Source organism: Chrysemys picta, chromosome 24 (genome assembly GCF_011386835.1).
Source record: "Chrysemys picta bellii isolate R12L10 chromosome 24, ASM1138683v2, whole genome shotgun sequence".
Classification (NCBI taxonomy): Eukaryota; Metazoa; Chordata; order Testudines; family Emydidae; genus Chrysemys; species Chrysemys picta.
The window spans coordinates 12,858,662-12,886,618 of record NC_088814.1 but is presented as its reverse complement, the minus strand read 5'-3'; the positions used below and the strand labels follow the sequence as shown (position 1 = coordinate 12,886,618).

Below are 27,957 nucleotides of genomic sequence, written 5' to 3'. Positions count from 1 at the left end.
TAGATTATCATATAATTAATCTTTACTCTTAACCAATAAACTTCATATTTAATTTCATTTCCATTGGTAATAACAGGGTCAAAGATTGCACAATCTTATCATACACGTTAGGTTTCTTTTAATCCCTACTTCCACCGAGTGAACCCTTGTGTAAAGCTGTAGCTTACCCCAAAACGGGCCTGTTACTTCTGTGAGTTTGTTTGTTGCTGGGCCTTCTCTCACGAGTGTTTGTGGAAAGGGGTCTCACACTATGTGGGAAAGTTTGTATCATGAGAACAAGCACCTCTAGTCTCTTTTCCCACATTTTAATCTTTCAGAGTAGCAGGAGGTGGATGAGAAGGGATGCAAATGCATAAGACACAAGAGCAAACAAAAGCATAGACTCAGGATTCAGGCCAGATCTAGAGGCTGAAACATCGATTCCTTCATTGGTTATCAGCACTTGAATATCATGAAAGTCTTCAATGTACAACAAAGCAGCAAGATTGGCATCCATGGGAAGGAATGTCCTCTGAAGGCACCAACTGCTTCTTTCTTTGCCTCTTGAAACTTTGGATCCAGGTGGTAAAGGACAATTGTTCTCAATCGAGCTATGGTATCCCTTGAGACTGTAGTCAATGCCGCTGCACTAGTGAAGGATGTTTTTAAAACCGTTTTACCTGAACCATAGTCCACCATAGCTTTCTTCTCTGGTGTGAATGCCAACAACTAGTTGCCTGCTATTTTGACCTGAGTTCTTGCCAAGTCCTTGGCCTTGGTCAGGGTAAATTTACACATCTCTGGAGCAGAATCCTTTACCAAACCACCCAAAAATCTCAGCAGTGTTAGTACCAAGTGGCCAAGTTTGTTTCTTTAATCTGTTGGCACAGATTGACATTAGGAACTAGATACAGGCCTGGATCAGAATCTCTAATCTACCAAAGGTGGGAAGGGGGTTTCTATTTGAAAACAATTATTTTTCTGCAGCTATGTCACATTCAACACTCAGTTAATTTGATTCACATTTGCACTACGAAGGGTGAGTTCAACAAGAACACCTCTTCTGTTTCCTCCACATCTACGTAGTTAGGGACAATGTGTCCTAAATCATAGGATTAGTTAAGAGATCTTGTAGGTACTAGGTCTCAACTGTTTGGGAACCAAATACATGGGTATTTTGCTTCCTCCTAAATCATTTACTGTGGAATTCTCTCCAGGGATTATCTGAGACAATATTGACCTAAGCAATTGAACAACACATACGCAGTTAGCTGCACAATTTGGGGTGTGCTACTGTCCAGCATTTCATACTGGAGCGTTATACTACTACTTTGGTTTCCTTGCTATCATGTCCAATAACTTGAAGTAGTCCCTCCTGTTTACTGAACTGCACTTGAACTTTCTCTATGTCATCATGGAGGGATGGGGAAAAAGCTAAAATAAAGTGAGAAATGAGTATTTTAGCAGCTGGTTATTTGTCTCAAAGTTCCCAATAAATCTGAGCTACATTCTGTCAAACACAACTAATATCCAGTTATGTGACCAAACGGCCTTCAGGAAAGAGGAAAAACTCATATCACGTAAGAGGTAAAAGACACTTTCAGTTTCAGATAAAGTGAAATTCCAGAGAAGATTGCATTTGATAATTCAGAATCAGAATAATAGATTCTCCGATCACATTCCCCCTCTGATCTATTCAACCCTGCATCATTCGGTGCTGTCTTATTATTACAGAATTGTCATAGGACAAAGCAGCTGACAGAAAGGACCACAGGATTCCCCCCAAAGAAGGTGAGCTGCAAAAGTGGGCCTTTCACCTGGGAGGACCTGAGAGACCACGACGACAAACGGTGCAAATAGGCTTAAAGGTCACTATGTAGGAATCAGCAAAAATATTAAAACACTAGACAAAGTTTTTATGGTTTTTATCTCCCTTGTGGATTCTCTGATGATAAATAAGAGCTGAGCTCTGATGGAAGCTTTTCCCACAGTCGGAGCATCTATAGGGTCTTTCTCCTGTATGGATCCTCTGATGTGTAATAAGATGTGAGATCCGAGTGAAGTTCTTCCTGCATTCACAGCATTCATAGGGTCTCTCTCCTGTGTGGATCTGCTGATGTCTAATAAGGTGTGCGTGTCGAGTGAAGGTTTTCCTGCACTGACAGCACTCATAGGGCCTGTCTTCTGTGTGGATTCTCTGATGTGTAATAAGGTGTGAGCTCTGACTGAAGGTTTTCCCGCACTCACAGCATCCATAGGGCCTCTCTCCTGTATGGATTCGCCTATGTGTAATAAGGCCTGATCGGTAACTGAAGGTTTTCCTGCACTCACAGCACTCATAGGGCCTCTCTCCTGTGTGGATCCTCTGATGTCTAATAAGGTGTGAGATCATACTGAAGTTTTTTGCACACTCACAGCATTCATAGGGCCTGTCGTCTGTGTGGATTCTCTGATGCGTAATAAGATGTGACCGCTGACTGAAGGTTTTGCCGCACTCACCGCATCCATAAGGTCTCTCTCCTGTGTGGATTCTCTGATGTGTAATAAGGGTTGAGCTCCGACTGAAGTTTTTCCCACACTCACAGCAGTTATAGGGTCGCTCTCCTGTGTGGATCCGCTGATGTGTAATAAGGCTTGAACGGCTACTGAAGGTTTTCCCACACTCCGTGCACGTATTGTTTCTCTCGCCTGTGGGGATTCTCTGCTGGGCTGTGGTTTCCTTGAGGTCCTCATGAGTTTCCTGACAATTAATGGATTTACCCACTTTTTGCCCTGGTTGGTTTCCCTGCTGACTCTCTGGCCTGTGCTGACTCTCACAGGCTTTTCCCTGTTCAGAACTCCTGGTCACAGTCCCTTTGGATCTTTGCAATAACGCCCCAGATAGTTCCACTTGCTCCTCATTCTCCCTCACCATCCCATCACCTGCTGGAACAGAGAGAGAAACCTCAGAAACAGGAGTGCAAAAGGGGAGAGCAAACCAAAATACAACCTGGGGAGACTGAAAAATATAAAAACCAGGAACTGAATTCACCCACACGCTTTTCCATAGGAGAGAGGAGTGGATCAATTCTCCCTCCACATCCAAACCAAACATTCAGGGGGGAGGGAGGTCAGGGAGGAAGCTACTGCCCGGGGAGCATGAGCAATATCTGCCCTGAGGATATGACATCTGGGGACAATCCTAAATTCAGAGCGCTCATAAGGTCTTTGTAGGAAATCCCATCTGTTTCCTTCAGCCACAGAGTTTCTGAGTTGGTTTAGTGATTCCTCACCTGTGTTGGCGCATCTCAGGAGCTCTTTTTCCGCTGAGCCCTGAAGATCTGGGACCCATGGCTCTTTCCCTAGTTCCAGCTGGCAGATCACATCAGGTTTGGAAATGGGAAACCCTGCTCAGGGGAAAGAAAACAAGGGAGGGCAGGTGAATTCATTGGACATTTGTCACAGTGAATGTTCCATTATTTTAACTCCAGCCCATTTTAAAGCAGTAAAATCCTGGGGCCCACTCCCCAGATGCTCAAAGGTGCAGAACACTCGGCCTATGAGGGTTTAACTATCCCCATCTTTGCTGGGAACACACACAGCCAGATGCTTCTCATCAAAGGGTCTCCTGAAACCCAGAGAGAGTAACACCCTGGCCTGAAAGTGAAGACAGTTTCAGCCACAAGGGAAGTCGCTCTGGAACTGCTTCTCCCTGAGAGCGAGAGGCCCAGAAACAATGGGAGACTCTCGGGGAAGCTGGGACCAGCAAGCCTGGGCTGGTGGAATTCAGCATGGAAAGGAAAGGAATCGGAAGGTCACTGAATCCAGTATCTCAGGGATACTAAATGGCAAGAAAGCAGGTTTTGAGGAATTAGGGAATCTAGTGAGTTAGGTGTAATTGGAGGGAGTATGAAAATCCCCCAGTGTGAGGAGATGGCTGGGGAATTAGATGCTGCAATTCAGGAGCAAGAGACTAATTCCTCTGGAAAAGGAAAATATGAAAAATAAGACTCAGACCACATGGACTCAGGAGGGATCATCTCAAAGATCCAAAAAGCCATCAGGGAAGAGAGATTGTGTCTGCTGTCCCCCCAGAAAGGGGACTACCAACCTATGACGTCATCAAGGAAGCACACATTTGTGCCAGGGAAGGGGCTGTCCTGTGGCTGGGAGGAACAGAAGGACTCAGCAATGGTGGCTGGACTCACAGTTGGGAAGGGGTAAGCACTGACCAGTGGAGAGAGAGAGGAGTGAACATAATTTTTGAAACAAGGAATGTCAAACAAAGTGAACCCAGACTGTAAAAAGAATGGAGTGCAGGCTCTAAATGAACAGGGCCGGGGCAGGGATTCATAGAACCACAGGGTTAGAAGGGAGCACAGGGGTCATCTGGTCTAACCCCCCTGCCAAGATGCAGGATTTGTTGTGTCTAATCCATCCAAGACAGATGGCTCCAGCCTCCTTCTGAAAACCTCCAGGGAAGGAGGTTCCACAACCTCGCTAGGCGTCTGCTCCATTGTCCTCCTGTTCTTACAGAGAGGAAGTTTTTCCTGAGATTTAATCTAAATCTGCTATGCTGGAGTTTGAACCCATTGCCTCTTGTCCTGCCTTCTGTGGCAAGAGAAAACAACTTTTCTCCATCTTTTTAGGGCAGCCTTTCAAGAATTTGAAGACCGCTATCATGACCCCCCCCTAAATCTCCTCTTTTCCAAACTAAATATACCCAGTTCCTTCAGCCTTTGCTCATATGGCTGCATTCCATCCCTCTGATCATCTTTGTCACTCACCTTTGGATTCTTTCCAGTTTCTCCACATCCTTTCTATACATTGGTAACCAAAATTGGACACCGTACTCCAGCTGAAGTCTAACCAGCACTGAGTAGAGCGGTACTATTGTGATAGGTCCCCCCATGCGGTGCCATCTGAAACTGGGGTACTACTGAGCCCCCCTGATCCACCAGTCTGTGCTCTCTCACACTGTACTGCTGTGACAAGCTGCCAAGCCCCCAGGCTCCAGCCTGCACTTCCACCAGCATACGTACAGGTAGGGACACACCCAGCAGCAGTTACATGCAGGCAGACGCACTGACCAGCCCCTGCATGGGAAGGCTCCAGCTAAGGCAACTACCAGCTCCTCAGGCACCACCCCCTCTGGAGTGTAAACCGAAAATTATACCGTCTTGCGCTGCACAGGGAACTGAACAGTGTAAGCTCATGAAATGCGTCCCCTCCCTCAACGTGGAGAGGAACATGCAACAGTCTTTTGCCTCGAGTTATGATTTTTATACACTAGTTTAGATAAAGCAAAAACAAGTTTATTAGCTACAAAAGATAGATTTTAAGTGATTATAAGGGATAGCAAACAGATCAAAGCAGATTACCTAGCAAATAAACAAAAAATGCAAACTAAGCTTAATAAACTAAATAGATTGGATTTGAATTAGCAGATTCTCACCCTAGGTGATGATATAAGCAGGCTGAAGATCCTTAAGGGGCAAGCTGCACTTGCTTACAGCTTGGAAACCCCAGGTGTTCCATTCACAGGCTAAAAATCCCTTTAGCCTGGGTCCAGCACTTCCCCCAGATCAGTCTTTGTTCCTCGGAAAATAGAAGGGAGCATAAACTCTGGCAAATCAAGTGTAAAAGTCTAATTAGGCAGGCCAAAAAAGAATTTGAAGAGCAAATAGCAAGACACAAAAACTAACAGCTAAAAATTTGTGAAGTTCATCATAAGCAGGAAGCCTGTCAAACAATGAGTGGCCCCACTGGCCGATGGAGATGCTAAAGAGGCATTCGAGGAAGACAAGGCCATTACAGAAAAGCTAAATGAATTCTTTTCAGCAGTCTTCACTGCAGAGGATGTGAGGGAGATTCCCATACCTGAGCCATTCTTTTTAGGTAGCAAATCAGAGAAACTGTCCCAGATTGAGGTGTCAATAAGAGGAGGTTTGGGAACAAATTGGGAAATTAAACACTAATAAGTCACCAGGACCAGATAGTATTCACACAAGAATTCTGAAGGAACTCAACTATGAAACTGCAGAACTACTAACTGTGGTATGTAACCTATCGCTTAAATCAGCTTCTGTACCAGATGACTGGCGGATAGCTAACGTAAAGTCAATTTTTAAAAAAGGCTCCGGAGATGAGCCAGGCAATTACCGGTGGGTAAGCCTACCTGCAGTCCCAGGCAAATCGGTTGAAATTACAGCGAAGAACAGAATTATCAGACACATAAATAAACACAATATGTTGGGGAAGAGTCAACACAGCTTTCTGAAAGGGAAATCATGCCTCACCAATCTACTAGAATTCTTTGAGGGGGTCAACAGGATGTGGATAAGGGTGATCCAGTGGATATAGTATATCAGGACTTTCAGAAAGCTTTTGACAAGTTCCCTCACTAAAGGCTCTTAAGCAAAGAAAGCACTCGTGGATAAGAGGGAAGGTCCTCATATGGATCAGTAATTGGTTAAAAGGCAGGAAACAAAGGGTTGGAATAAACAGTCAGTTTTCAGAATGGAATGTGGTAAATAGCGGGGTCCCCCAAGGATCCGTAATGGAACCAGTGTTGTTCAACATATTCATAAATAATCTGGAAAAGGGGGTACACAATGATGTTTTCAAAGTTTGAAGACAACACAAAACTACTCAAGATAGTTAAATCCAAAGCTGACTGCGAAGAGTTACAAAGGGATCTCACAAAATTGGGTGACTGGATGACAAAATGGCAGATGAAATACAATGTTGATAAGTGCAAAGTAATGCACATTGGAAAACATAATCCCAGCTATAGATACACACAATACGATGGGGTCTAAATGAGCTGTTCCCACTCAAGAAAGAAATCTTGGAGTCATTGTGGACAGTTCTCTGAAAACATCTGCTCAATGTGCAGAAGCAGCCAAAAAAGCGAACAGACTGTTCAGAACTATTAGCAAAGGGATCAATAATAGGACAGAAAATATCATAATGTCACTATAAAAATCAATGCTACGCCCACACCTCGAGTACTGCGTGCAATTCTGGTGACCCCCATCTCAAAAACCACATATCAGAATTGGAAAAGGTGCAGAGAAGGGCAACTAAATGATTAGGTGTAGGGAACAACTTCCATGTAAGGAGAAATTAAAAAGAGTGGGACTGTTCCGCTTAGAAAAGAGACAACTAAGGGGAGGGGAGGAGAAATACAATAGAGGACTATAAAATCATAAATGGTGTGCCGAAAGTGAATAAGGAAGTATTATTTACCCCTTCACATAACACAAGGACAAGGGGTCACTGTGCCACTCTGCACCCTGGAACCCCCATATTCACCACTGTTACCCCATATTTACCATGGTGATATGATTATGATATGTTTTGTACAAAGTATGCCGTGTGCGGTATCATTTTAAAAATCTTGATCTGGTGAACATTAATATACTGTTGGATTGTATGCACTAGCACTGTATGGGAAGTTGTGAAGTTTTGCTATGTGTGTTACTGAAATATGTTGTGAGGTTGGAAACACCCACAACCAGCCTTTGAGGTATAACACTGGAGCAGCCAGACGCGCTGATGGCCCATTTAAGGGAATCCACACTCCCAGCAACCATCCCAGAAGACTTCTCAGAGAGAACACAGATGATGAAGGCTGCTTGACCAATAGGGGCAGACCCCCACATCACAAGCATAGATCTTTCCAGCAAGCTGGAAGAAACTATAAAAGAGGAGAAATGACTTGGCCTTTCTCCTCTCACACCTAAGCTGGAAGCAACAAGAACACTGGGAAGATAAAGACTTGAACTGAGGAGACTGGTCCCCGGCTTAAAGGGGGAAACCTGTTTTAAGAATTGTAACCTCTAGAGGCGTGAGAAAACTGCTTGATCCAAATACTGCCTAGTGTAATAAGGTTTAAGATTTAGACTGTGCACTTATCTTTTATTTTCTTTGGTAGCTATCTCTGAGCTTTTGTGCCTACCATTTACAATTACTTAACGTCTATCTTTCTGTAGTTAATAAATCTGTGTTATATTTCACCTAAAACAGTGTATTTTGTTTGAAGTGCTTGGGAAATCTCAGCTGAGGTTACAAAGGCTTGTGTGGGTCCTCTCCACATCGAGGGAGGGGCCGACTGGGTAATAAACTTATGCTGGTCAGGCTTCTGACCACAGCAAGACGGCACAGTTTCGGGGTGCAAGGCTGGGGACTTGGGAGATTTTCTGGTGCCTTTCTCTATGTGATTCGTGAGTGGCTCGCTCAGGGAACATTCACACAAGTTAGCTGAGTGTGGGACTCCACATGCTGTTGTGCTGAGTGATAACAGCACCTGGAGGGGGTTGCTGCTTATCACTAGCCAAGTCTTGTGAGAGACAGTCCAGGCTGGAGAGTTAAGAGGGCACAGCAGTACCCAAGTTCTAGGTTGTACCTTGGGGATCCTGTCATAGTCACCCGATGAAATTAACAGGCAGCAGGTTTAAAACAAACAAAAGGAAGTATTTCATCACACAACACACAGTTGGCCTGTGGAACTCATTGCCATGGGATTGTGTGAAGACCAAAAGTATAACTGGGTTCAAAAAAGAATTAGGTAAGTTCATGGAGAATAGGTTTTTTTGCACTGTTCTGTTCATTCCCTCTGAAGCATTTGACTCAGGCCACTGTCGGAAGACAGGATACTGGGCTAGATGGACCTTTGGTCTGGGCCAGTATTGACGTTCTTATGCTTTTAATGGATATGAGCTGGGCAAGCCTCCATTTGTGAAAGCCAGAGAAAAGGATGTTACAGTAACTGAGATAGGAATGATGAGAGTCTGGACAAGAGTTTTAGCTACACGGATGGATAGGAAGGACCCTATCTTAGGAATGTTATGCAGAAAGAAAATGCAAGATGGAGTCATAGGCTGGACATGAGGACCTAGAGAGCGGTCTGTGTGGAAGATCATGCCCAGTTTACAGGCCTTAGTGACAGGTGGTTTGGTGGTGCTGACACAGTGATAGAGAAAGGAGGTGGGGAATGGCTTGGTGGTTTATTAAGAGTCTCGTTAGCCATTTTTAGCTCTAATTGCAAGCCAAAAGCTAGATATCTGCAAGGGATGTCAGAGCCACAGTCTAAGATTTTGTTTGGACAGAGGGAGACAGGTGTGGAGCAGAGGTAGATCTCTGACTTGTCAGCATACAGATGTAGCTGAATTTGTGTTTGTGGATGAGATCGCCCGGAGACAGGGTATAGAGGAAGGAGAGAAGGGGAAGAAGGCCAGAGCCCTGTGGAACCCTCACAGGAAGTGGGGGGTGGGGAGGATCCTCCTAAGGACACGCTGAAGGAGTGACTTTGACAAAAATAGTCACAGTGGAGTGGCCCAAATTTCTGCCTCCCTGAAACCTTCCCTTCCCACTCCCTACAGCAAGCACTCCCCAAGCCCTCCCTCCTCCTTCCCATCACCCCCAGTGTTCCCCACTCCCAGCTAACCCAGATCTCTTACCCAGTTCCTCCCCCACCAACACCACCTACATAGGGACCTCCACTCCCTTTCCCCCCAATCTCCCACTTCCCCAGCCCTCCCCATGACCAGTTCCCAGAAGCTCTTGTCTCTGACTCCCTCCCTCCTCTTCCTTCCACTGTACCCGACCCTTCCTGATTCTAATCCTCCCCTCAGCCCTCCCCTTCCTCCCACGACTGTCAGCCCTCTGCTTCGTAGTGCCCCAGGAGCACCGAGCTCTTATAACATTTCTTGGCACACACCTGGAGCTCAAACTACGGTTCTAATTGTTCATCAAATGATCTGGCATTTGTCTCAAGCATGTACATGGCACCCACTTCCGCTCTGGGGAAGGACAACTGGAAAAGTGAACTGCAGAGTTTGGAATTTCAGAGTGACGAGCCAAAAAGAGACTGAAATGCACATATGCAGCAAGACTCAGGCTCTGGATAACAGCTGGAGGGTTTCCAACAACCTGCTGTCCAGAGTAACTGGCTGGCTTGAAGGGACACGCCGTGGCCATTGAATCGGAGCTACATCCACGCATTTGAGTTTGAACCCTACTACTGAGAGCTTCCAGATGACGTGTGTTGTGCATTTTTATGGCATTTTGCAGGGGTTCCTCTTGGAAGTTTTGTCCTGATACCAACATTTCTGGGTTAAGAGCAATATTTTAAAGTGCCCTAAAATCTACTTGCAGATTCTGGCCTGGCCTGCACTTCGTTTTGCCAACATAGCTCTGTCATTTAGGGGTGTGAAAAATCACATCCCTATCCAACATATGTACGCTGGCAAAAGCTCTAGTGTAGACACAAAAAAGTGGCAAAAAAGTCTATTAAAAAAAAATCAAGGAAACAAGATGCCCATTAGCTAGATAAACGCAGAGTTAAGGTTGCCCAGTGCTACCTCATGCCCTTCCAGCACGTGCAGGGTGGCTAAACTTAAACTTCTGAAAAACCGGAAAGGAAGAGGTAAAGTATGTGCCACCCCCTGCAATACAACCTTAACTCTGCCCTCATCCTCTACCTCTGGAGCTGCCAGTAGCCACAGGAAATGGTTTGGAAACTACCAAGGGAAGTGGAGGATTCTCCATCTCTTGAAGTCTTCAAATCAAGACAGGATGCCTTTTTGGAAGATGATTTAGCCAAATACAATATATTCAGCTCAATACAGCAAGAAATAGCCGAGGGATTACGTGGAGCAGTTTGGCAGAGCTGGGGCTGAATTTAGGTGAACCATGAGGGACCCAGGTGAGAGACCAAGTGTGACTCATTTCAGTGCGCAGTGTTATAGGTGGTTTCGATAAAGGTGCGTAAGGATGTGTTCTTGCCACGGGGATCGTCAGCAAGTTAGTGCCGTACATGCTAGTGGTATCCAGGGCTTAGGAAGGGGTAAGCGAAGGCAATGACTCAGAAGGAATTCTCAGGGCAATGGTAAAGGAGTGGTAACAGTTTGCAAGTTTGAGATAGTCTGCAGGGAGTGGGCTCTCATTTGACTGCAGGCAACAGCTGGACCTAAACCCAAGTTTTGTCTTGGCAAAGAGGAGATGTTCAATGTTGTACTGTACTGCACCTCTACTCTGTTCCCAACAGGTTCTGTCACAGGGAGGGCAGAGCACGTGTGTCACTGGCATGTTGGGGTGTTGCCGTAACAGGGCAGAGTTGAGGTTACATTGTGTGGGTGATGTGAACCTTAACTCGTTACTTCCCCTTCTAATAGCCGAGGGGACAGGAATCCTTACCCAGCGAGGCCACATTCTCATAGTTCTCCTGCATGACGTCTCTGTAGAGGGCTCTCTGAGCGGGGTCCAGCAGAGCCCACTCATCCTCGGTGAAATACACAGCCACCTCCTCGAAGGTCACCAGCCCCTGAAAGAGCAAGAGTCTCCTAGTTAGTACCAGCGGCCCCTCTGACAACCCCACTATTCACGGGGGGCAGGGCCAATCAAATGGACGCTCTGGGAGGCAGACAGTCAGCAGAGTCCCTTCCCACCCCACTCAGAGCAGCCAGGAGGCATCAGGGTGAGGGAGAAAGAGGAGCCCCTCGGCACTCCCAGCAGAGAGAGGGGGAAGGCAGTCTGCTGTTCATCACACATCTACAGGCTGATACAGGAGATGGAGCCCCCTGGTAGGAATCCTAAACACCCTTCCCATTGCCAGCAGCTGGGTGTGAGAGGACGGGGCAAGTCCCATAAGCCTCACTGGTGGCTGCCCCTTTCATATTTCACAGCAGCATCTGGCTAGTGGGTTCAGGCTCCAGCACTTGGAGTCTGGTCAGTTTTCCCAGCCCGGCCCAGGAGGGTTGTTTCCTATTTCACAAATTAGGGAATTTCCACCCCCCAAACCTCAGGGGTCTGTTCCTACAATCCAGGCCCCCGGTTAAACACGGCCCAGCAGGCTTGTCACCCCTTGTCTCCCTCCCTTTCTCTACCCCGTGTATTTCCTGCCCCCTCCCACCTCCACACCAAACTCACTGTCCCTCTTTGTCCAGCAACTCCTGGATAATCCCTACCTGAACTGGCTCCACTGAAACCATTTCCCTTCCCTGTCCCATGTGGGTAGGATGAGCTGGAGCGAAACACAGGCGTTATTCTGCAGCCTGGCAGGATGAGAAAGGCAATGGTGGCGATTTCAGAACAGGCTTCAGTATATTTCGCATCACGCTTCCCCACACGTTCGAGACATGGCCGTGCTAAGATGACGCTTGGTCACCTTTCTTAGTTATTTTTTCAGTGCAGACCCAGCCCCTCCCACAAGGACTAAAACCACCGAGACATTTTTAAACCTTCCCTCTAACAGTCTACAAACCAAATGCTAGAAAAGAGCAGAACCAAAGGTGTCTCTTTGGGGGATTCCCCCGACATGGTCCCTGAGGGCAGCACTCGCCCCCAGCAAGGCAAATAGGGAGAGCCAGAAACGAGCTTTTCCTCTCTCTGCTCCTCACCTTGCTAACAGGAAAGCGAATCTGCCCAGCGATGCTGCAATAAGTGTCTCCATAGGCTAGAGATCTGGGGACCTCCATTCCCACCTATTTCTTCCACTGCCCCCTTCAGTCTCTCTCTCCTCTATCCCTTTATATCTCCTTTCCCCTCTGGCTCGGGGAATTCACTCTCCCATCAGCTCCTGCAGCAGCAGGATCAACTCCTGCAATTGCTAATGGGAGAAGAGACAACTGATGAAGAATCATAGGACTGGAAGGGACCCGGAGAGGTCGTCTAGTCCAGTCCTCTGCACTTGTGGCAGGACTAAGTATGATCCTAAGAGGGGCTGTTCGTACAGAGTCACTTTCATGCTTGTCCCCAGCAACTTTCTCCGAGGTCTCTCTTACCTAGAGTCCCTCTGGGCCCAGCCCAGGTGAGGACCTTCTCCGTCTGGTGCTAATCCCCAGGGCAGCCCTAGGCTCAGGAGTTGATGTAGACGGAGGGCTAGTACCACATGGAGCAAGTCGTCACCTTGGAGGGGCACAGAGGAAGCTTTCATTAAGGTCCCTCCCCAGCACAGAGGGGAGCAACAGCTGCTCAGCCTGGGCTCCCAGATCACAATGGAGGCAGCAGCTTCTGACCCAGGAAGCTCAACCCCAATATCCTGAGCAGAGAGAGGGAGGGAGCAGCCCCCTACCCCCTCCTTCAGCAAGGACTAGAGCTCCCTGGTCACAGCTACCAATGAAACCACTCCCCCACCGGGACAGTGCGGATCTCATTTGCCCCCATGTGCTAATCTGGAGTCACTCCTTGTTCTTCCTTGCAGTGACCCTGGATTAACACTGGTCTCAGTAAGGCCAGAAACATGGCTCAGGAGAGATGAGGCCAGAATCCTTTTAAACAGATCGTCCCACCTCCCTCACTCCCCACATCTGGGATAAGGATTTAGGACAACAGTTTTCCCCAAGTTCCTCCAGTTCTGAAGGGGACAGAGAAGCAAAATCTGTAGTGACTGTGACAGATGTGCCAATTTCCTGCAATACGGACTGACCCCTGCTAGGACGTCCTTCCCTGGATCCCACCTCCAGCCCTGCCTGCCATGGTGGGGGGCTGAGAGCTCCTCCGGCCCCGGGGCTGAGGCAGGGGAATCACAGCTCTGTCCCAGCTGCGGCCGGAGGAGCACCCTGTGCTGGCAGCGGCCTGGGGCTGCAGGAGCGATCTTGTCCGCCAGCCACGGCCCCGGGGCCGGAGGATCTGACTCTCCCCAATCTCTCACTATAACGAACCCCTGGCTACACCGAACAAGCGGCTTGAATCCCCAGGGGTTCGTTCTAGCGAGGGTGCACTGTATCCTCACAAAAGCTTACAGAATGAAGTGCAAGTATCTTTGGAGTCCATTCCATTAGATACACAGGCTCCGTATTATTGTGGGCCTGGGTGACCAAAGGCCTATATTGAACAATGTGGCAGATAAGAATGGGCTTTGGGGACAATAGGTATGAAGTGAATTTTCTGGGGAATATTTAGGGGGAAGTGAATGCAAGTTCTTCCCCCCAACCCCCGTTATGCAAAAATTCCAGGCTTTGAAACCACCCCCTGAAGAGTGGGCCTTTGTCTGGTGATTACCTGTTACACGGGGCCAAGATCAAGGCCCAAGCTGTATAAAGGAGACTGAACTATTCATGGTTGTCTGGATCTTGAGCTAAGACTATTATAAACGTGTAACCACAGGAAAACCCCTTGGTGAGCTTTGAAGGACTGACTCCTCCCAGAGCCCGTGGTGGATTTTAAGCTTATTAGCATGAATGGAGGTTCTTTTATTGCTTATGTTTTTTCTGTAATACTTTCACCTGAAGAATAAATGGGCTTGCTTATAAATAGGTTTGGCGTGATTAGATTTTTATTGCTAAATGTTGACTTCACTGTACACATACAAACGGATGAAAAGATATTTCCATTGATTAGAATCCAAATTTACATGTAGGCAAAGTAAGAAAAATGCTGCTTGAGATATGCTCAGGTTTGATTTAAGGATATTACTTAGTAAATTGTAACATGTGATGCTGACAATTCATGATTTAACCGTTCTAAAGCTTTATCTTTCCAATCTCCACTGGCATCAAACAATTATGGATTCACCCACCACCACGAATTCCCACAACTGTGAAAAATGTAAATCTATAAAAATCTAAAAACAGCGCTTAAAGTAAACATCAGTGTTACTTTTTGATCATTTTGATGGGTAACGATTGAATTCTGCCAAGCCTACTTAGAAAGGGTTGGGTGGGCAATTACACGGTTTATATCCTCTGGAGAGAAACCAAACAGCAGGCAGTGGCCTGGCTTGCTGGGAATACCACAGTGTAGGCAGGAAACAGCAGCCTGGAAAAACCCCAATCAGGAGGGAGAGAGACATGGGTCTCTGCCCAAGAGGGAGCTGGAAATCTAAAAATGGATGCCCAGGATGGATCACGGAGGTGGGATACAGATGCAATTGCCCTGAATTCAGTGATTTCATAGCAGTATTTGATAAATGGATTGAAAGTTACCACCACCACCTGCTGGCTATTCACACAGGCAGCAGGGAGCCCTGGGGGATGCTTTTTTAAATAGGAAAATGGAAGAGCCAAAATATTTAAGAAAATTTCCGTTCCCTTCTCAATAATAACCACCGACCCACCCGAGAGGTGGCTACATCTCAGCTGTGGGGGAAGCAACCCCCATGGAGACCATCCGTCATGAGGTTTGGAATACTTCTGGCCATGTCACAGAGTCAGAGTGTTTAAGGCCAGAATGGATCATCAAATCATCTAGTCTGTCACCTCCTGTATATCACAGGCCACCAGCACCCACCTACTAAACCCAACAACCGAAGTTAGACTAAAGTATCACAGCCAACAGGAGATGAGACTATTTATCTGCCAGAGAGAGAGAACAGGAGGGATCAAGGTTCACCAGATCCCAAGTCCCCAGCAACGGCAAGCAAATGATTAAATGAGATACACCCGGAGAATCCTGACAAGTGACCAGCGTCCCTCTCATTTTTCCCACTCATGCGTGGAATAAATTTTGTTATGTGACACATCACCTTCATACCACATACCAAAAATTCCTGTGGTGGGGGTGGGGCTGAGGGGTTTGGAGTGTGGGAGGGGGCTCAGGGCTGGGGCAGCGGGTTGGGGTGCAGGGGTGTGAGGGCTCCGGCTGGGGGTGCAGGCTCTGGGGTGGGGTCGGGGATGAGGGGCTCAGAGCTGGGGCGGAGGGTTGGGGTGCAGGCTCTGGGGTGGGGCCAGGGAGGAGGGGCTCAGAGCTGGGGCAGCGGGTTGGGGTGCAGGCTCTGGGATGGGGCTGGGAATGAGGGGCTCAGGGCTAAGGTAGAGGGTTGAGGTGCAGGGGTGTGAGGGCTCCGGCTGGGGGTGCGGGCTCTGGGGTGGGGTCAGGGATGAGGGGCTCAGAGCTGGGGCAGAGGGTTGGGGTGCAGGCTCTGGGGTGGTGCCGGGGATGAGAGGTTTGGAGTGTGGGAGGGGGCTCAGGGCTGGGGCAGCGGGTTGAGGTGCAGGGGTGTGAGGGCTCCAGCTGGGGGTGAGGCTCTGGGGTGGGGTCAGGGATGAGGGGCTCAGAGCTGGGGTGGAGGGTTGGGGTGCAGGCTCTAGGGTGGGGCCGGGGATGAGGGACTCAGAGCTGGGGCAGAGGGTTGTGGTGCAGGCTCTGGGGTGGGGCCGGGGATGAGGGGCTCAGGGCTAAGGCAGAGGGTTGGGGTGCAGGGGTGTGAGGGCTCCGGCTGGGGGTGCAGGCTCTGGGGTGGGGCCGGGGATGAGAGGTTTGGGGTGCAGGGGTGTGAGGGCTCCGGCTGGGGGTGCAGGCTCTGGGGTGGGGCCGGGGATGAGGGGCTCAGAGCTGGGGCGGAGGGTTGGGGTGCAGGGGGGTGAGGGCTCCGGCTGGAGGTGCAGGCTCTGGGGTGGGGCCGGGGACGAGAGGTTTGGGGTGCAGGAGGGGGCTCTGGGGCTTTCCTCATCCCAGCCCTGGTTAATGAGCAGCCTGAGAGCTTCTCCCTGAGCCAGCAGCTTGCCGGGCAACTCCCTGGTTGCACTGAACCACTGTCCCCTCTGCAAGGCGTGTTACAGGGAAGCGGGCAGTGGCTCCGCTCCCCAGCCCGGCTGGTTCGCGGCTGCCCCCGGGGCCACCCCAATGCGCGTTTCAATTTGAAGAAGCAATTAGCTCCCCCACCCCAATGCCCCCCGGCAGAGGCGAGGGAACCTGCTGCCTTCCGCCCGCCGGGACCAACCACGGCCAGAGAGACTAAGCTGCTTCCAATGTCTCTGCTCTCCGCCAGCCCCAGGGCGCACAATACCTCCGGTCTCTGAGCACACCGCCACTAGCCCCAGTCCCCTCCTGCAGCCTATGGGCAGGAAATCTCCAGCCCCCTTCCACCTCCTGCAGCTCCCAGGGATGAGATCACTGGCCCCGGCCCCCTCCTGCAGCCTCTGGGCTGGGGGGAGAGGCACCACTCCCTGCCGTGGGAACTCCGGGGCTGGGGCCGCAGGATAGGTGCCCCTCCTGCCCGGCCCCGGCAGGTCTGGGCTGGGTCTGGGTTCAGGCCAGGGGAGGGGCGCTGTGGCCATGGCAGGTCCGGGCCATGGCAAGATTGGAGCCGGGGGAATGGTGCCTGGCCGTGGCAGGTCCAGGCCTTGGCTAGGTTTGGGCTGGGGTATGGGGCTGCTGCAGGTTCAGGCCACCCCAGCCAGTTTCGGGCCGGGGTAGGGGCGACCTGGCTGCAGCAGGTCCGGGCCGGGGCTGGATTTGGGCTGCCCCACCCCCGGCAGGTCCCAGGGCGGGTTCCCTGAGCACCTGCGTGGCACTAAATAGGCTGCTGCGCATCCGCGCAGCTTACAGGGAACTTAGCAAGTGACCCCCATGGTGCAGAGGAAGACAAAACAACTTCCAAGATCTCTGCCAATCTGACCTATAAGAAAAATCCTTCCCCACCACACAAATGGTGATCAGATAGATCTTGAGCACAGGAGCAAGAACCAGCCCGCCAAGCACCCAAGAGAGAAAATGCTCAGCACCACATCTGAGTCCTGACCATTGTCCAGTGTTTCATCTCCAGCCACGGCCATCCCTGATGCTTCAGAGGAAGGAGACAAACAAACCCAGACTACATTGGTTGAGGGTGGGGATCCCTTCCTGACCCCTGCAGGTGGCAGACTGAAACCCTGAAGCATGAGCTTTTAGAAACGTAAGACATAACCAAGCCCCTTACCATCACAAGAAACCATGTCACACATACATTTCTCTCTCTTAAAACTAACGGAGTTGGTTAGCCCCCTGAGGGCAGTGAACCCATCTGGGAAAAAGAAAGGGGTCCAGCCAACTTTCCTGTTAGCAACTGGAAGACACTATTCTCCCAAACAGGAGGAGGCCTCTGGGTTTGTTGTATATTAAATATGGGGCAAGCCACTTTCCTCAGCAAACATTTTAATGGAGATAAAGGTGGGAACAAATTATTCCCAAGTGAGCAGGGGCAGCCAAATGCCAGGTTTAGAAAGGGGGGATCCCAGCCCTGCCCCATGTAACCAGGACAGCCATGAAACCCCTTGCCAGCCCCTTACCAGTTGAGAGACACCAACAGAGCCGGTCAACGATAACAAAATCAACTCCGCTGCCAGAACTATCCAGCATTGCCGCTGCTTTCTGTTCAGCAGCTGGGAGTGTCCTCTCGCCCCGGCAAGGTGAGCACACGAGGTAGTAACGGGGGCAGGTCCAGCAGAGTCCCAAGGAATCGCCCAGCTACACAAGCCGGCTTCCCCGATTTTGATCAGTTAACAATGTTTCAGTGGCCAAAGTCTCAAAGGTCTCAAAGACAAATGGTTTTTCCTGCATTGCCCTCGCCCAGAGAGTGACACCTACCCTGGTCAAAAACAGTTTTTACCAGGGCTGTTGATTAATCGCAGTTAACTCATGCGATTAACTCAAAAAAATTAATCATGATTAATCGCACTGTTCAACTATAGAATACCAATTGAAATGTATTAAATATTTGTGGATGTTTTTCTACATTGTCATATATATTGTATTCTGTGTTGTAATTGAAATCAAAATGTATATTATTTTTTATTACATTTTACATTGCAAATATTAAAATATGATAAACAAAAGAAATAATATTTGTAATTCACCTCATACAAGTACTGTAGTGCAATCTCTTTATCATGAAAATGCAACTTACAAATGTAGATTCCTTTTGTTACATAACTGCTCTCAAAAACAAAACAATGTAAAACTTTAGAGCCTACAAGTCCACTCAGTCCTCCTTCTTATTCAGCCAATCGCTCAAACAAGTTTGTTTATATTTACAGGAGACAATGCTGCCCGCTTCTTATTTATCTTCTCACTTTTGTAGCCGGCATTGCAAGGTATTTACGTGCCAGCTATGCTAAACATTCGTATACCCCTTCATGCTTCAGCCACCATTCCAGAGGACATTCTTCCATGCTGATGATGCTTGTTAAAAAATAATGCATTAATTAAATTTGTGACTGAACTCCTTGGGAGGAGAATTGTATGTCCACTGCTGTTTTACTCACATTCTGCCATATATTTCAGGTTATAGCAGTCTCGGACAATGACCCATCACATTTTGTTCATTTTAAGAACGCTTTCACTGCAGATTTGACAAAACGCAAAGAAGATACCCATGTGAGATTTCTAAAGATAGCTACAGAACTCGACCCAAGGTTTAAGAATCTGAAGTGCCCTCCAAAATCTGAGGGACGAGGCGTGGAGCATGCTTTCAGAAGTCTTAAAAAAGCAACACTACGATGTGGAAACTCCAGAACCCGAACCACCAAAAAAGAAAATCAACCTTCTGCTGGTGGCATCTGACTCAGATAATGAAAATGAACATGCGTCAGTCCACACAGCTTTGGACTGCTTTTGAGCAGAACTTATCATCAGCATGGACGCATGTCCCCTGGAATGATGGTTGAAGCATGAAGGAAGATATGAATCTTTAGCACATCTGGCACATAAATATCTTGCGATAAACGCCTATTCTCACTTTCAGGTTACATTATAAACAAGAAGCGGGCAGCATTATCTCCTGCAAATGTAAAGAAACTTAAAAGCAGCAAAGAGTCCTGTGGCACCTTATAGACCAGGCCTGCACAACATGCAGCCCGTGAGCCGCATGCGGCCCACGTGGGCTCACTGTGCGGCCCGCAGGCAAGCGGCGGAAAGTCTGCCATGTTTGCCCCCTGCCCGGGGAGGGAGGGGCCGACCTCACAGCCCCACGTGCGCCGCGCTCCGGCCACTCCTGGACGTGGTGTGCTGAGGCTCCGGGAGAGGGGGTAAGTGGCATGTTAAGGGGCCTGGCACTCCCCCCGACCCCATGACCCCCAGCTCCGAGCCCAGCCCCTCTGAGCCGGACCCCCCCCCGACCCCATCCCCCCACAACCCTGACCCCCAGCTCCGAGCCCAGCCCCTGTGAGCTGGGCACACCCAACCCCAGAGCCCAGCTCCCCACCCAGCCCTGGACAACAGCAGCACCTCCCCCAGGCAGCGACAGCCCATTGGCACCAACCATCACCCAGCAAGAGCCCATTATGTAATTGCAAATGTATATATACCGTTAAAGCATTTAATGTTTTTAAATAATGTATTTAGTGTATTTTCAAATTATTACAAATTATTTTTTGAATGTATTTCACTGGTTATTTTTTACATTTCCAAATACGTTACTAGAGCATTGCAACTTTTTTTATGGAAGGGGCCCCTGAAATTGCTTTGCCCCAGGCCCCCTGAATCCTCTGGGCAGCCCTGCGGCTACTGCGCTGGTTGCTCCCAGGGCGGCGTCTGTAGTGATGGGGGGAGGGTTTGAACTGTCTGTGGGCAGCCAGGAAATCCCCGGGGGAGGGAGGGTGGGTGTGGGTGTGGGTGTGTGTGTGGGTGTGTGTGTTTTGCACCTGCCATGCCCCAACTGCTGCCCCCTTCCCTGGTCCAGGGACCTTACCCCTCCCCGGCCCCTATCACACTGCCCCCCCCCCCCCCGGGCTCCCTGTGTTTGTGTGTTGGACAGTCACATCCAATCCCTTCACACTGCCCCCCTTTTCCCCTCCCCTTATTTCATGGGGGGATGACGAACCGAGCGGGCGGGTGGGCAGGTTGTGGCAGCGAGGCTTTATACTTGGGGGGGGTGAGGAGGCAAGCGCCGAGTCGGTGGCTGGAGGGAGGTGTCCATTTTCAGTATTTTAATTTTTGGTATGCTGTGTGCAGTAATATAGTGACCCCTGGGGGGGTTGAAGAGGGATGTAATGGTGGGGCCGAGCAGGGAAGGGGCAGGTCCTATTTTACTGCTGTGATCTGGTTACCCTATGCGCACCGTTTCTTTCCCCCTCTACAGGCTTCCACACACTGTCAGTGCCTTGCTAGTGTGCCATGCGCCATGAGATATCTCTTCTCTTTGTGTGTGACTGTGAGCAGGAGCAGCGCCAGGGTTTTTGCTGCCCTAGGCGGCAGCGCTCCTCCTCTGAGCATTCGGCGGCAGGTGTCCTTCCGCTCCGCGTCTTCGGGGCACTTCGGCAGCGGGTCCCGGAGCGAGTGAAGGACCCGTCGCCGAATTTCCGCCGAAGACCCAAAGTGGAAGGACCCCTGCCACCAAATTTCTGCCGAGGGTGGCAAAATGCCGCCCCACAAATCCTGCCGCCCTAGGCGACCACTTAGGGTCACCTAGTGGAAGTGCCGGCCCTGACTGTGAGTGTTTCCCTTGTGTGTGAATTTATTCAACAAAATCTTGAGCTTCATAATGACTACCATGAGTGAAAAGAAAAACAGAATCAGAGCACAGAGTTTTCAACACTGAATGGATGAATAAATACTTACATACTGTTTCCAAAGACAAAATACTGTGCCTCGTGTGTCGCGAAACGTTAGCTGTTCCGAAAGAATACAACCTTCGGTGGCACTTTGAAACTAAACATCCCAATCTCACCAAATTGAACCCAAATGAAAAAATAATGAAAGCAGCCAGTTTAGCGAAAAACCTTAGTGGAGAACAGCAAATTTTCAAGAAAGTGAGCACTGAGAACGATACAGTTACTAAAGTAAGCTTTCAAATTTCTAAGGAAATTGCTGCTGCTGGGAAATGCTTCACAGAAGGCGAGTTTTTAATAAAGTGTATGTTGATTGCTGTATCTGAGATATGTCCAGAAAAGAGGGGAATATTTGAGAATGTCAGTCACGACTGCACAGAGAAGAATAGCTGACATTTCTACCAATCTAAGTGATCAGTTAAAGCAGAGAGTCAGTGAATTCTGCTTTTACTCCCTAGCTATGGATAAAAGCACCGATTTACAAGACACCACCCAACTTCTTATTTTTATTAGAGGTATTGATAAAGACTTTGAAATTACTGAAGAACTTATTGGCATGTGCTCCATGACGGGTCGCACAACCAGAAAAGAAATCTCCAGTGAAGTGATAAAGTGCATGAATGATAAGTTGGGATTAGATTTCACAAACTTGGTGGCCATTTGTACTGATGGTGCTCCAGCTATGTGTGGAAAAAATGTTGGAGCAGTTACTCTTCTTGAAGAATTTATCGGGAGAGAAATAGCCAAACATCACTGCATTATACATCAGCAGGTTTTGTGTAGCAAAGTCTTAAAATTTGAGCATGTAATGTCAGTGGTAGTTTCCATTGTAAACTACATCCGTTCTAGAGGACTAAACCATAGGATATTTCGAGCCTTTCTTGAAGGGGAAGATGCCGAGTGCAGCGACTTAATTTACCATACAGAAGTGAGGTGGTTGAGTCGATGATGAGTGCTCCAGCGTTTCGTTGCTTTGAAAGAGGAGGTAGCAAAATTCCTAGAAAATGTGCCAAAAAAATTCCCAGAGTTTGAAAATGAGTCCTGGAATCAAGATCTCTTTCTTTTGTGACATTACAGCACACCTGAATGATCTCAACATTCAACTTCACGGAAAAAAAACAATTTATATTTCAAATGTGTGCAGCAGTGAAAGCTTTCAAAATGAAATTGAAACTTTTCAGAAGTCAGCTGTCAAAAGGTGAAATGTGTCATTTTCCCACTTGTGCACAGCGTATCCCTCAGCACAAACACGCTGAGTTAGGAGAGAAATACGCAAAGCACATCAATCTTTTGATTGAAGAATTTGACAGAAGACTTACTTTGTCTAAAGACGATGACGTCCAGTTGAAGCTGATTGAAGATCCCTTTTCTGTGGATCCAGAGGAAGTGCCACTAGATTTGCAGTTGGAGGTTATTGAACTTCAATGTTCGGTAGTTTATCGACATAAGCACACAGAAAGCAGCCTGTGGGACTTCTATAAAAGTCTGGACGATGAAAAATACAAGAATCTTATCGAAGTTGCACTAAAAACGTTCAGCATTTTTGGAAGCACTTACATATGTGAACAAACATTTTCCATCATGAACATGAATAAAAACAAGCCACGTTCTTCTCTGACGACCATTTGGAAGACATTATGAAAATATCCACTTCAAATATGACCCCCAAATACGACAAGCTTGTTGCCGAAAAGAGATGTAATATCTCTCATTAAACTTGCAAGGTAATTATGAAAAGTACAAATGGTTTTTTTTCAATGGAACAGGGGTTTTTCATTTTTCCATGATTCATAAAAAAAATTAAAATAATTTTAAAAATTGTTTGTTTTAATTGAAAAATTCTTAATAAAGTATCACACACACACCCCCAACCTTCCTTTTTGGCCCACAGCTGTTTCGGCAGGGCGGCGCTGGGGAAGGAGGATTTGTTTCCACGGGGCGGGCGGCGCTGGGACGGGGGATGTTTTTCGGGGGGTGTAGCAGGGTGGTTACCCCGCTCCTGCCCTGAAGGGCTTTAAACAGCCCTGGGGGAGGGCTGTGGCAGGGGAAAAGCTGGGCTGATTGGGAAGCGGCTGCAGCTGGGCCATACCCCAATCAGGCCCCAGCTGGCCTGTATAAAAAGGCTGTGAGCCAGAGGCCCAAAGGAAGTCTCTCTCTGCTTGTAGAGAGAGAAGGGCCTGGCTACTAGGGAGCTGAGCAAGGTACTGGGAGTTGAGCAGGGCTGGGGAAGGCTAGAGGAGCTGGGGAGATCCAGCCTGGAAAACCCGCAAGCTGCGGAGCTAGCTAAGGGCCTAAGACCAGTACCAGGGCTGCAGAGGGGCAGCCCAGCTCTAGAGAGAGGCAGCAGGTCCAAACCCAACCCAACCTTACCTGTGATGAGTGGCTTATACTGCAGTCTGCCCCAGGGTGCAGGGGCTAGTTGGTGACTGGCAGTGGCCTTATTCTGAGGTGAGGTAGGGATAGTGGGTGGGGGTTCCCCAGAGAGGGGAGACCTAGAGGCAGAGTGTGGGGGTATTGCCAGGGGGCAGCACCCCAGATCAAAGGGCACCGGGGTCTGGGAGGGACACGGGGCCAGCGGCAGCGGGACACCAGCCTGCAGAGGGTGCTCCAACAGCTGGATGAGCTAATTCCCGAGAAAACCAGGAGGAAGCACCACCGGGGTGAGTCCTGCTTGCTTACACGGGGGCTGGACTGGGCGGTGCAGGGGAGGGGAGGGAGGTGGTATTTCAGTGGGGCCAGGGGGGTTCAGCCCTCAGCTATTTTCTTTGGAGTAATATGGCCCTCACCGCTTTACGAGTTGTGCAGGCCTGTTATAGACTAACAGACGTATTGAAGCATGAGCTTTCGTGGGTGAACACCCACTTCTTCGGATGCAAGCTCATGCTCCAATACGTCTGTTGGCCTATAAGGTGCCACAGGACAATTTGCTGCTTTTACAGATCCAGACTATCACGGCTCCCCTCTGACACATAAACAAACTTGTTTGTCTGAGCGATTGGCTGAATAAGAAGTAGGACTGAGTGCAGTTATTTTTGTCCATAATTCTACATTTGTAAGTTCAGCTTTCATGATAAAGAGATTGCACTACAGTACTTGTATGAGGGAAATTGAAATTGAAAATTTAAAAATACTATTTCTTTTGTTTTTTTACAGTGAAGATACTTTTAATCAAAAATAAATATAAAGTGAGCACTGTACACTTCGTATTCAATTGCTTTCAAGGTCCCTTCGAGTTCTACGAGATAGGTATATCTCCATATAAATCAATCTATTTGAAAATGTAGAAAACATCAAAAATGAAATAAATGGTATTCCATTACTGTTTAACAGTGTGATTAATTTTTTTAATCACTTGACAGCCCTAGTTTTTACTAAGCAGAAGATCTAAACTTTTCTCCCGAGGGGCAGTTGTATCCTCCCCTCTTCCAGGCTTCCCTCCACATTAGACCTGGCTTTTCACCCCCTCCCCACCACCAAGGCAGAGACGCTGAGCCCCAGTTGTGTTAAGCATTTATTCTGCCACCAGGAGCTTGAGTCAAACCCTCTCTCTCATTCCCAGCCCAAGCAAACCCTAGGTGCGGGGCCTTCCGAGGACATGCCCACGTCAGAGGTAATGACACTGACTTGCTGGGCAACAGAAAGATGGGTGGAAGAGCCAGGAACAGATCTTATTAACACTGAGCTTCTTGCGAATGATTTTGTGACTACACAAATTGGTATTTCTTTCTCTGGATATCAGCCGGGAAAGTCACTAAATTGGTCATTTTGACACTTATTTCCTCGCCAGGGAAACTAAATCTAGTGACAAAAATCACTACCGTGGCAACACCCTTCCCCCCCCCCCCCCAGTTTTGCCCCTGGAGCAGACCCTGGGGAAGAACTGAGAGCAGCAGGTTCAGAGTTGTTTGCTCAGCACTGTAATGGGCCACCCTCTTATCACTTCAGAAATTATTGTTTCCTCTCTTGGTATCCTGCTGTTAATTGATTTATCTCCTTAGACTGACCTCACGCTTGGTAAAGCACCCCCAGCCTTGGAGAATAGCTAATGTGGTTCCTATTTTCAAGAAAGGGAAAAAAAGTGATCCGGGTAACTACAGGCCTGTTAGTTTAACATCTGTAGTGTGCAAGGTGTTAGAGAAAATTCTGAAAGAGAAACTAGTTGAGGACCTGGAGGTTAGTGGCAATTGCAATAAATTACAACATGGTTTTACGAAGGGCAGATCGTGCCAAACGAATCTGATCTCCTTCTTTGAGAAAGTAACGGATTTATTAGATAAGGGGAATGCGGTGGACCTAATATACTTGGATTTCAGTAAAGCGTTTGATACTGTACCCCATGAGGAATTATTGGTTAAACTGAAAAACATGGGGATTGATATGAAAATCCAGAGGTGGATAAGGAATTGGTTAATGGGGAGAATGCAGCGGGTCGTATTAAAGGGTGAACTGTCAGGTTGGAGGGAGGTTACTAGTGGAGTGCCTCAAGGTTCGGTTTTGGGACCCATTTTATTTAATCTATTTATAACTGACCTCAGAACCGATTGCAAGAGTGGGCTGATAAAGTTTGCGGATGATACGAAGGTGGGAGGCGTTGTAAATTCGGAAGAGGATAGGGATATCCTGCAGAGAGACTTGAATGACCTTGTGAATTGGAGTATCAGAAATAGGATGAAATTTAATAGTGAAAAGTGTAAGGTGATGCATTTGGGGATGACTAATAACAATTTTAGTTACAAGATGGGGACGCATTGGTTAGAAGTAACGGAAGAGGAGAAGGACCTAGGGGTCCTAGTAGACCGCAGGATGACTGAGTCGACAATGTGACGTGGCGGTGAAAAAAGCCAATGCGGTCTTGGGATGCATTAGGCGAGGTATATCTAGTAGGGATAAGGAGGTCCTGCTTCCGTTGTACAAGGCGCTGGTGAGACCTCATTTGGAGTACTGTGTGCAGTTCTGGTCTCCCATGTTTAAAAAAGATGAACTCAAACTGGAACGGGTGCAGAGAAGGGCCACTAGGATGATCAGAGGAATGGAAAACCTGTCGTATGAAAGGAGACTAGAGGAGCTTGGGTTGTTTAGTCTGACAAAGCAAAGACTGAGAGGGGATATGATTGCTATCTTTAAATATATTAGAGGGATTAATACAAGGGAGGGAGAAGAATTATTCCAGCTTAGTACTAACGTGGATACGAGAACGAATGGATACCCTGTTTCCCCGAAAATAAGACAGTGTCTTATATTAATTTTTGCTCCCAAAGATGCGCTAGGTCTTATTTTCAGGGGATGTCTTATTTTTCAGAAATGAAAAATGCCTTATTATCGGTGGATGCCTTATTATCGGGGAGGTCTTATTATCGGGGGGATGCCTTATATTACAACGAGAGGCAAAACTGTAAGTAGGCCTTATTTTCGGAGGATGTCTTATTTTCGGGGAAACAGGGTATAAACTGGCCGTGGGGAAGTTCAGGCTTGAAATTAGACGAAGGTTTCTGACCGTCAGAGGGGTGAAATATTGGAACGGCCTTCCGAGGGAAACGGTGGGGGCGAGGGACCTGTCTGGTTTTAAGATTAAGTTAGATAAGTTTATGGAGGGAATGGTTTAATGGTAAAACATAGTAGTCAAGGAAAACCAAGCAATGGTAGGTAAATAGATAATGGCTAAAAGGGGTCAGGATGGAGACTCTTGCCTATATGCTCGGGGTCTTACTGATCGCCATATTTGGGGTCGGGAAGGAATTTTCCTCCAGGGCAGATTGGCTGAGCCTCTGGAGGTTTTTCGCCTTCCTCCGCAGCATGGGGCAGGGATCTCTAGCAGGAGGGTCACTACCGATTGAAGTCACTAATAACAGGATTGGGGACTTCAGCAGCAGAGTCCAGGGAAGGGGTAGGGACGGTTTTATGGCCTGCAGCATGCAGGGGGTCAGACCAGATGATCATAATGGTCCCTTCTGACCTTAAAGTCTATGAGTCTATGTATTTATACCTGCTCCTGTATGTTTCACTCCATGCATCTGATGAAGTGGGTTCTAGCCCAGGAAAGCTTATGCCCAAATAAATGTGTTAGTCTCTACAGTGCCACAAGGACTCTGCGGTTGTTTTTGCTAAGGGGGGAACAGATTCCCAGGGGCTGCCAGCGCCAGGCCCCCCATCCCCTGGTGCGGGGGGGGAGGTTTCCTGCCCCACTCCCCGGAGTCTCAATTACCTGCAGTCTCCACTCAGGCGTTGATGTCTCTAGAGCCCGGGGCTACTCCCGGCCAGGGAGAGAGTCCGGCTGGGCTGGCCACACTCCCCAGCGGGGCAGAGCCCGGGCTCGGCTCCCCACGCCCCGCAGCTGCGCAGGATCTGATCTCACCGATCTCCCCTCGCCGCTTCCTGTGCCCCGGAATAGCCGCCCGGGCTCGGCCCAGCGCGGGGCGCTTCCAGCCCGGGCAGGAGCCGCCCCCGGGCACAGGGCCGGGGATGGGGGATAACGAGGGTGACACGTTCCCGGCTCCGGTTCCTGCAGCGCCCCGGGCAGGTCCCCCGGGGCCGAGCGGGGAGCAGCGCCCGGGCGTCTCTGTCCTGCAGCGCCCGCGTCAGTCTCCGGCTGCTGCCCCGCGTTAGAGCCGCTCTGGCCGCGGCCAGGGGCTGCTCGGGGCCGGGGCCGGGGCCGGAACCGGGGCCCTCCCCTGGGGGGCGGCCGGGAAACTCCCACTCCTGGGCCCTGCTCGGAGCAACTACAGGCGCCAGGGTCCCTTATCGTCACACC

At 48.7% G+C, this 27,957-nt stretch overlaps 1 protein-coding gene across 7 annotated transcripts; it reads right to left on the bottom strand.

The window, feature by feature from the left end:
• Positions 1-31: 31 nt before the first annotated feature.
• On the bottom strand, positions 32-27,822 carry LOC101941646 (zinc finger protein 34-like). 7 transcript variants are annotated; one of them, XM_065577735.1, is made up of 6 exons: positions 27,412-27,719; positions 22,529-22,694; positions 11,931-12,017; positions 11,161-11,287; positions 3,252-3,365; positions 32-2,904 (listed from the first exon to the last, which is right to left on the bottom strand). In XM_065577735.1, exons 3-6 carry the CDS (start codon positions 11,970-11,972, stop codon positions 1,883-1,885), a joined length of 1,305 nt encoding a protein of 434 aa, XP_065433807.1. In that variant the 5' UTR covers positions 11,973-12,017; positions 22,529-22,694; positions 27,412-27,719; the 3' UTR covers positions 32-1,882. The 7 variants fall into 7 exon arrangements, with proteins under 7 accessions (XP_065433807.1, XP_065433808.1, XP_065433811.1 ...); XM_065577736.1 differs by lacking the exon at positions 22,529-22,694 and adding an exon at positions 12,747-12,870; XM_065577739.1 differs by lacking the exon at positions 22,529-22,694 and adding an exon at positions 12,747-12,870 and having other exon boundaries at positions 32-2,901.
• Between the last annotated feature and the right edge of the window lie 135 nt (positions 27,823-27,957).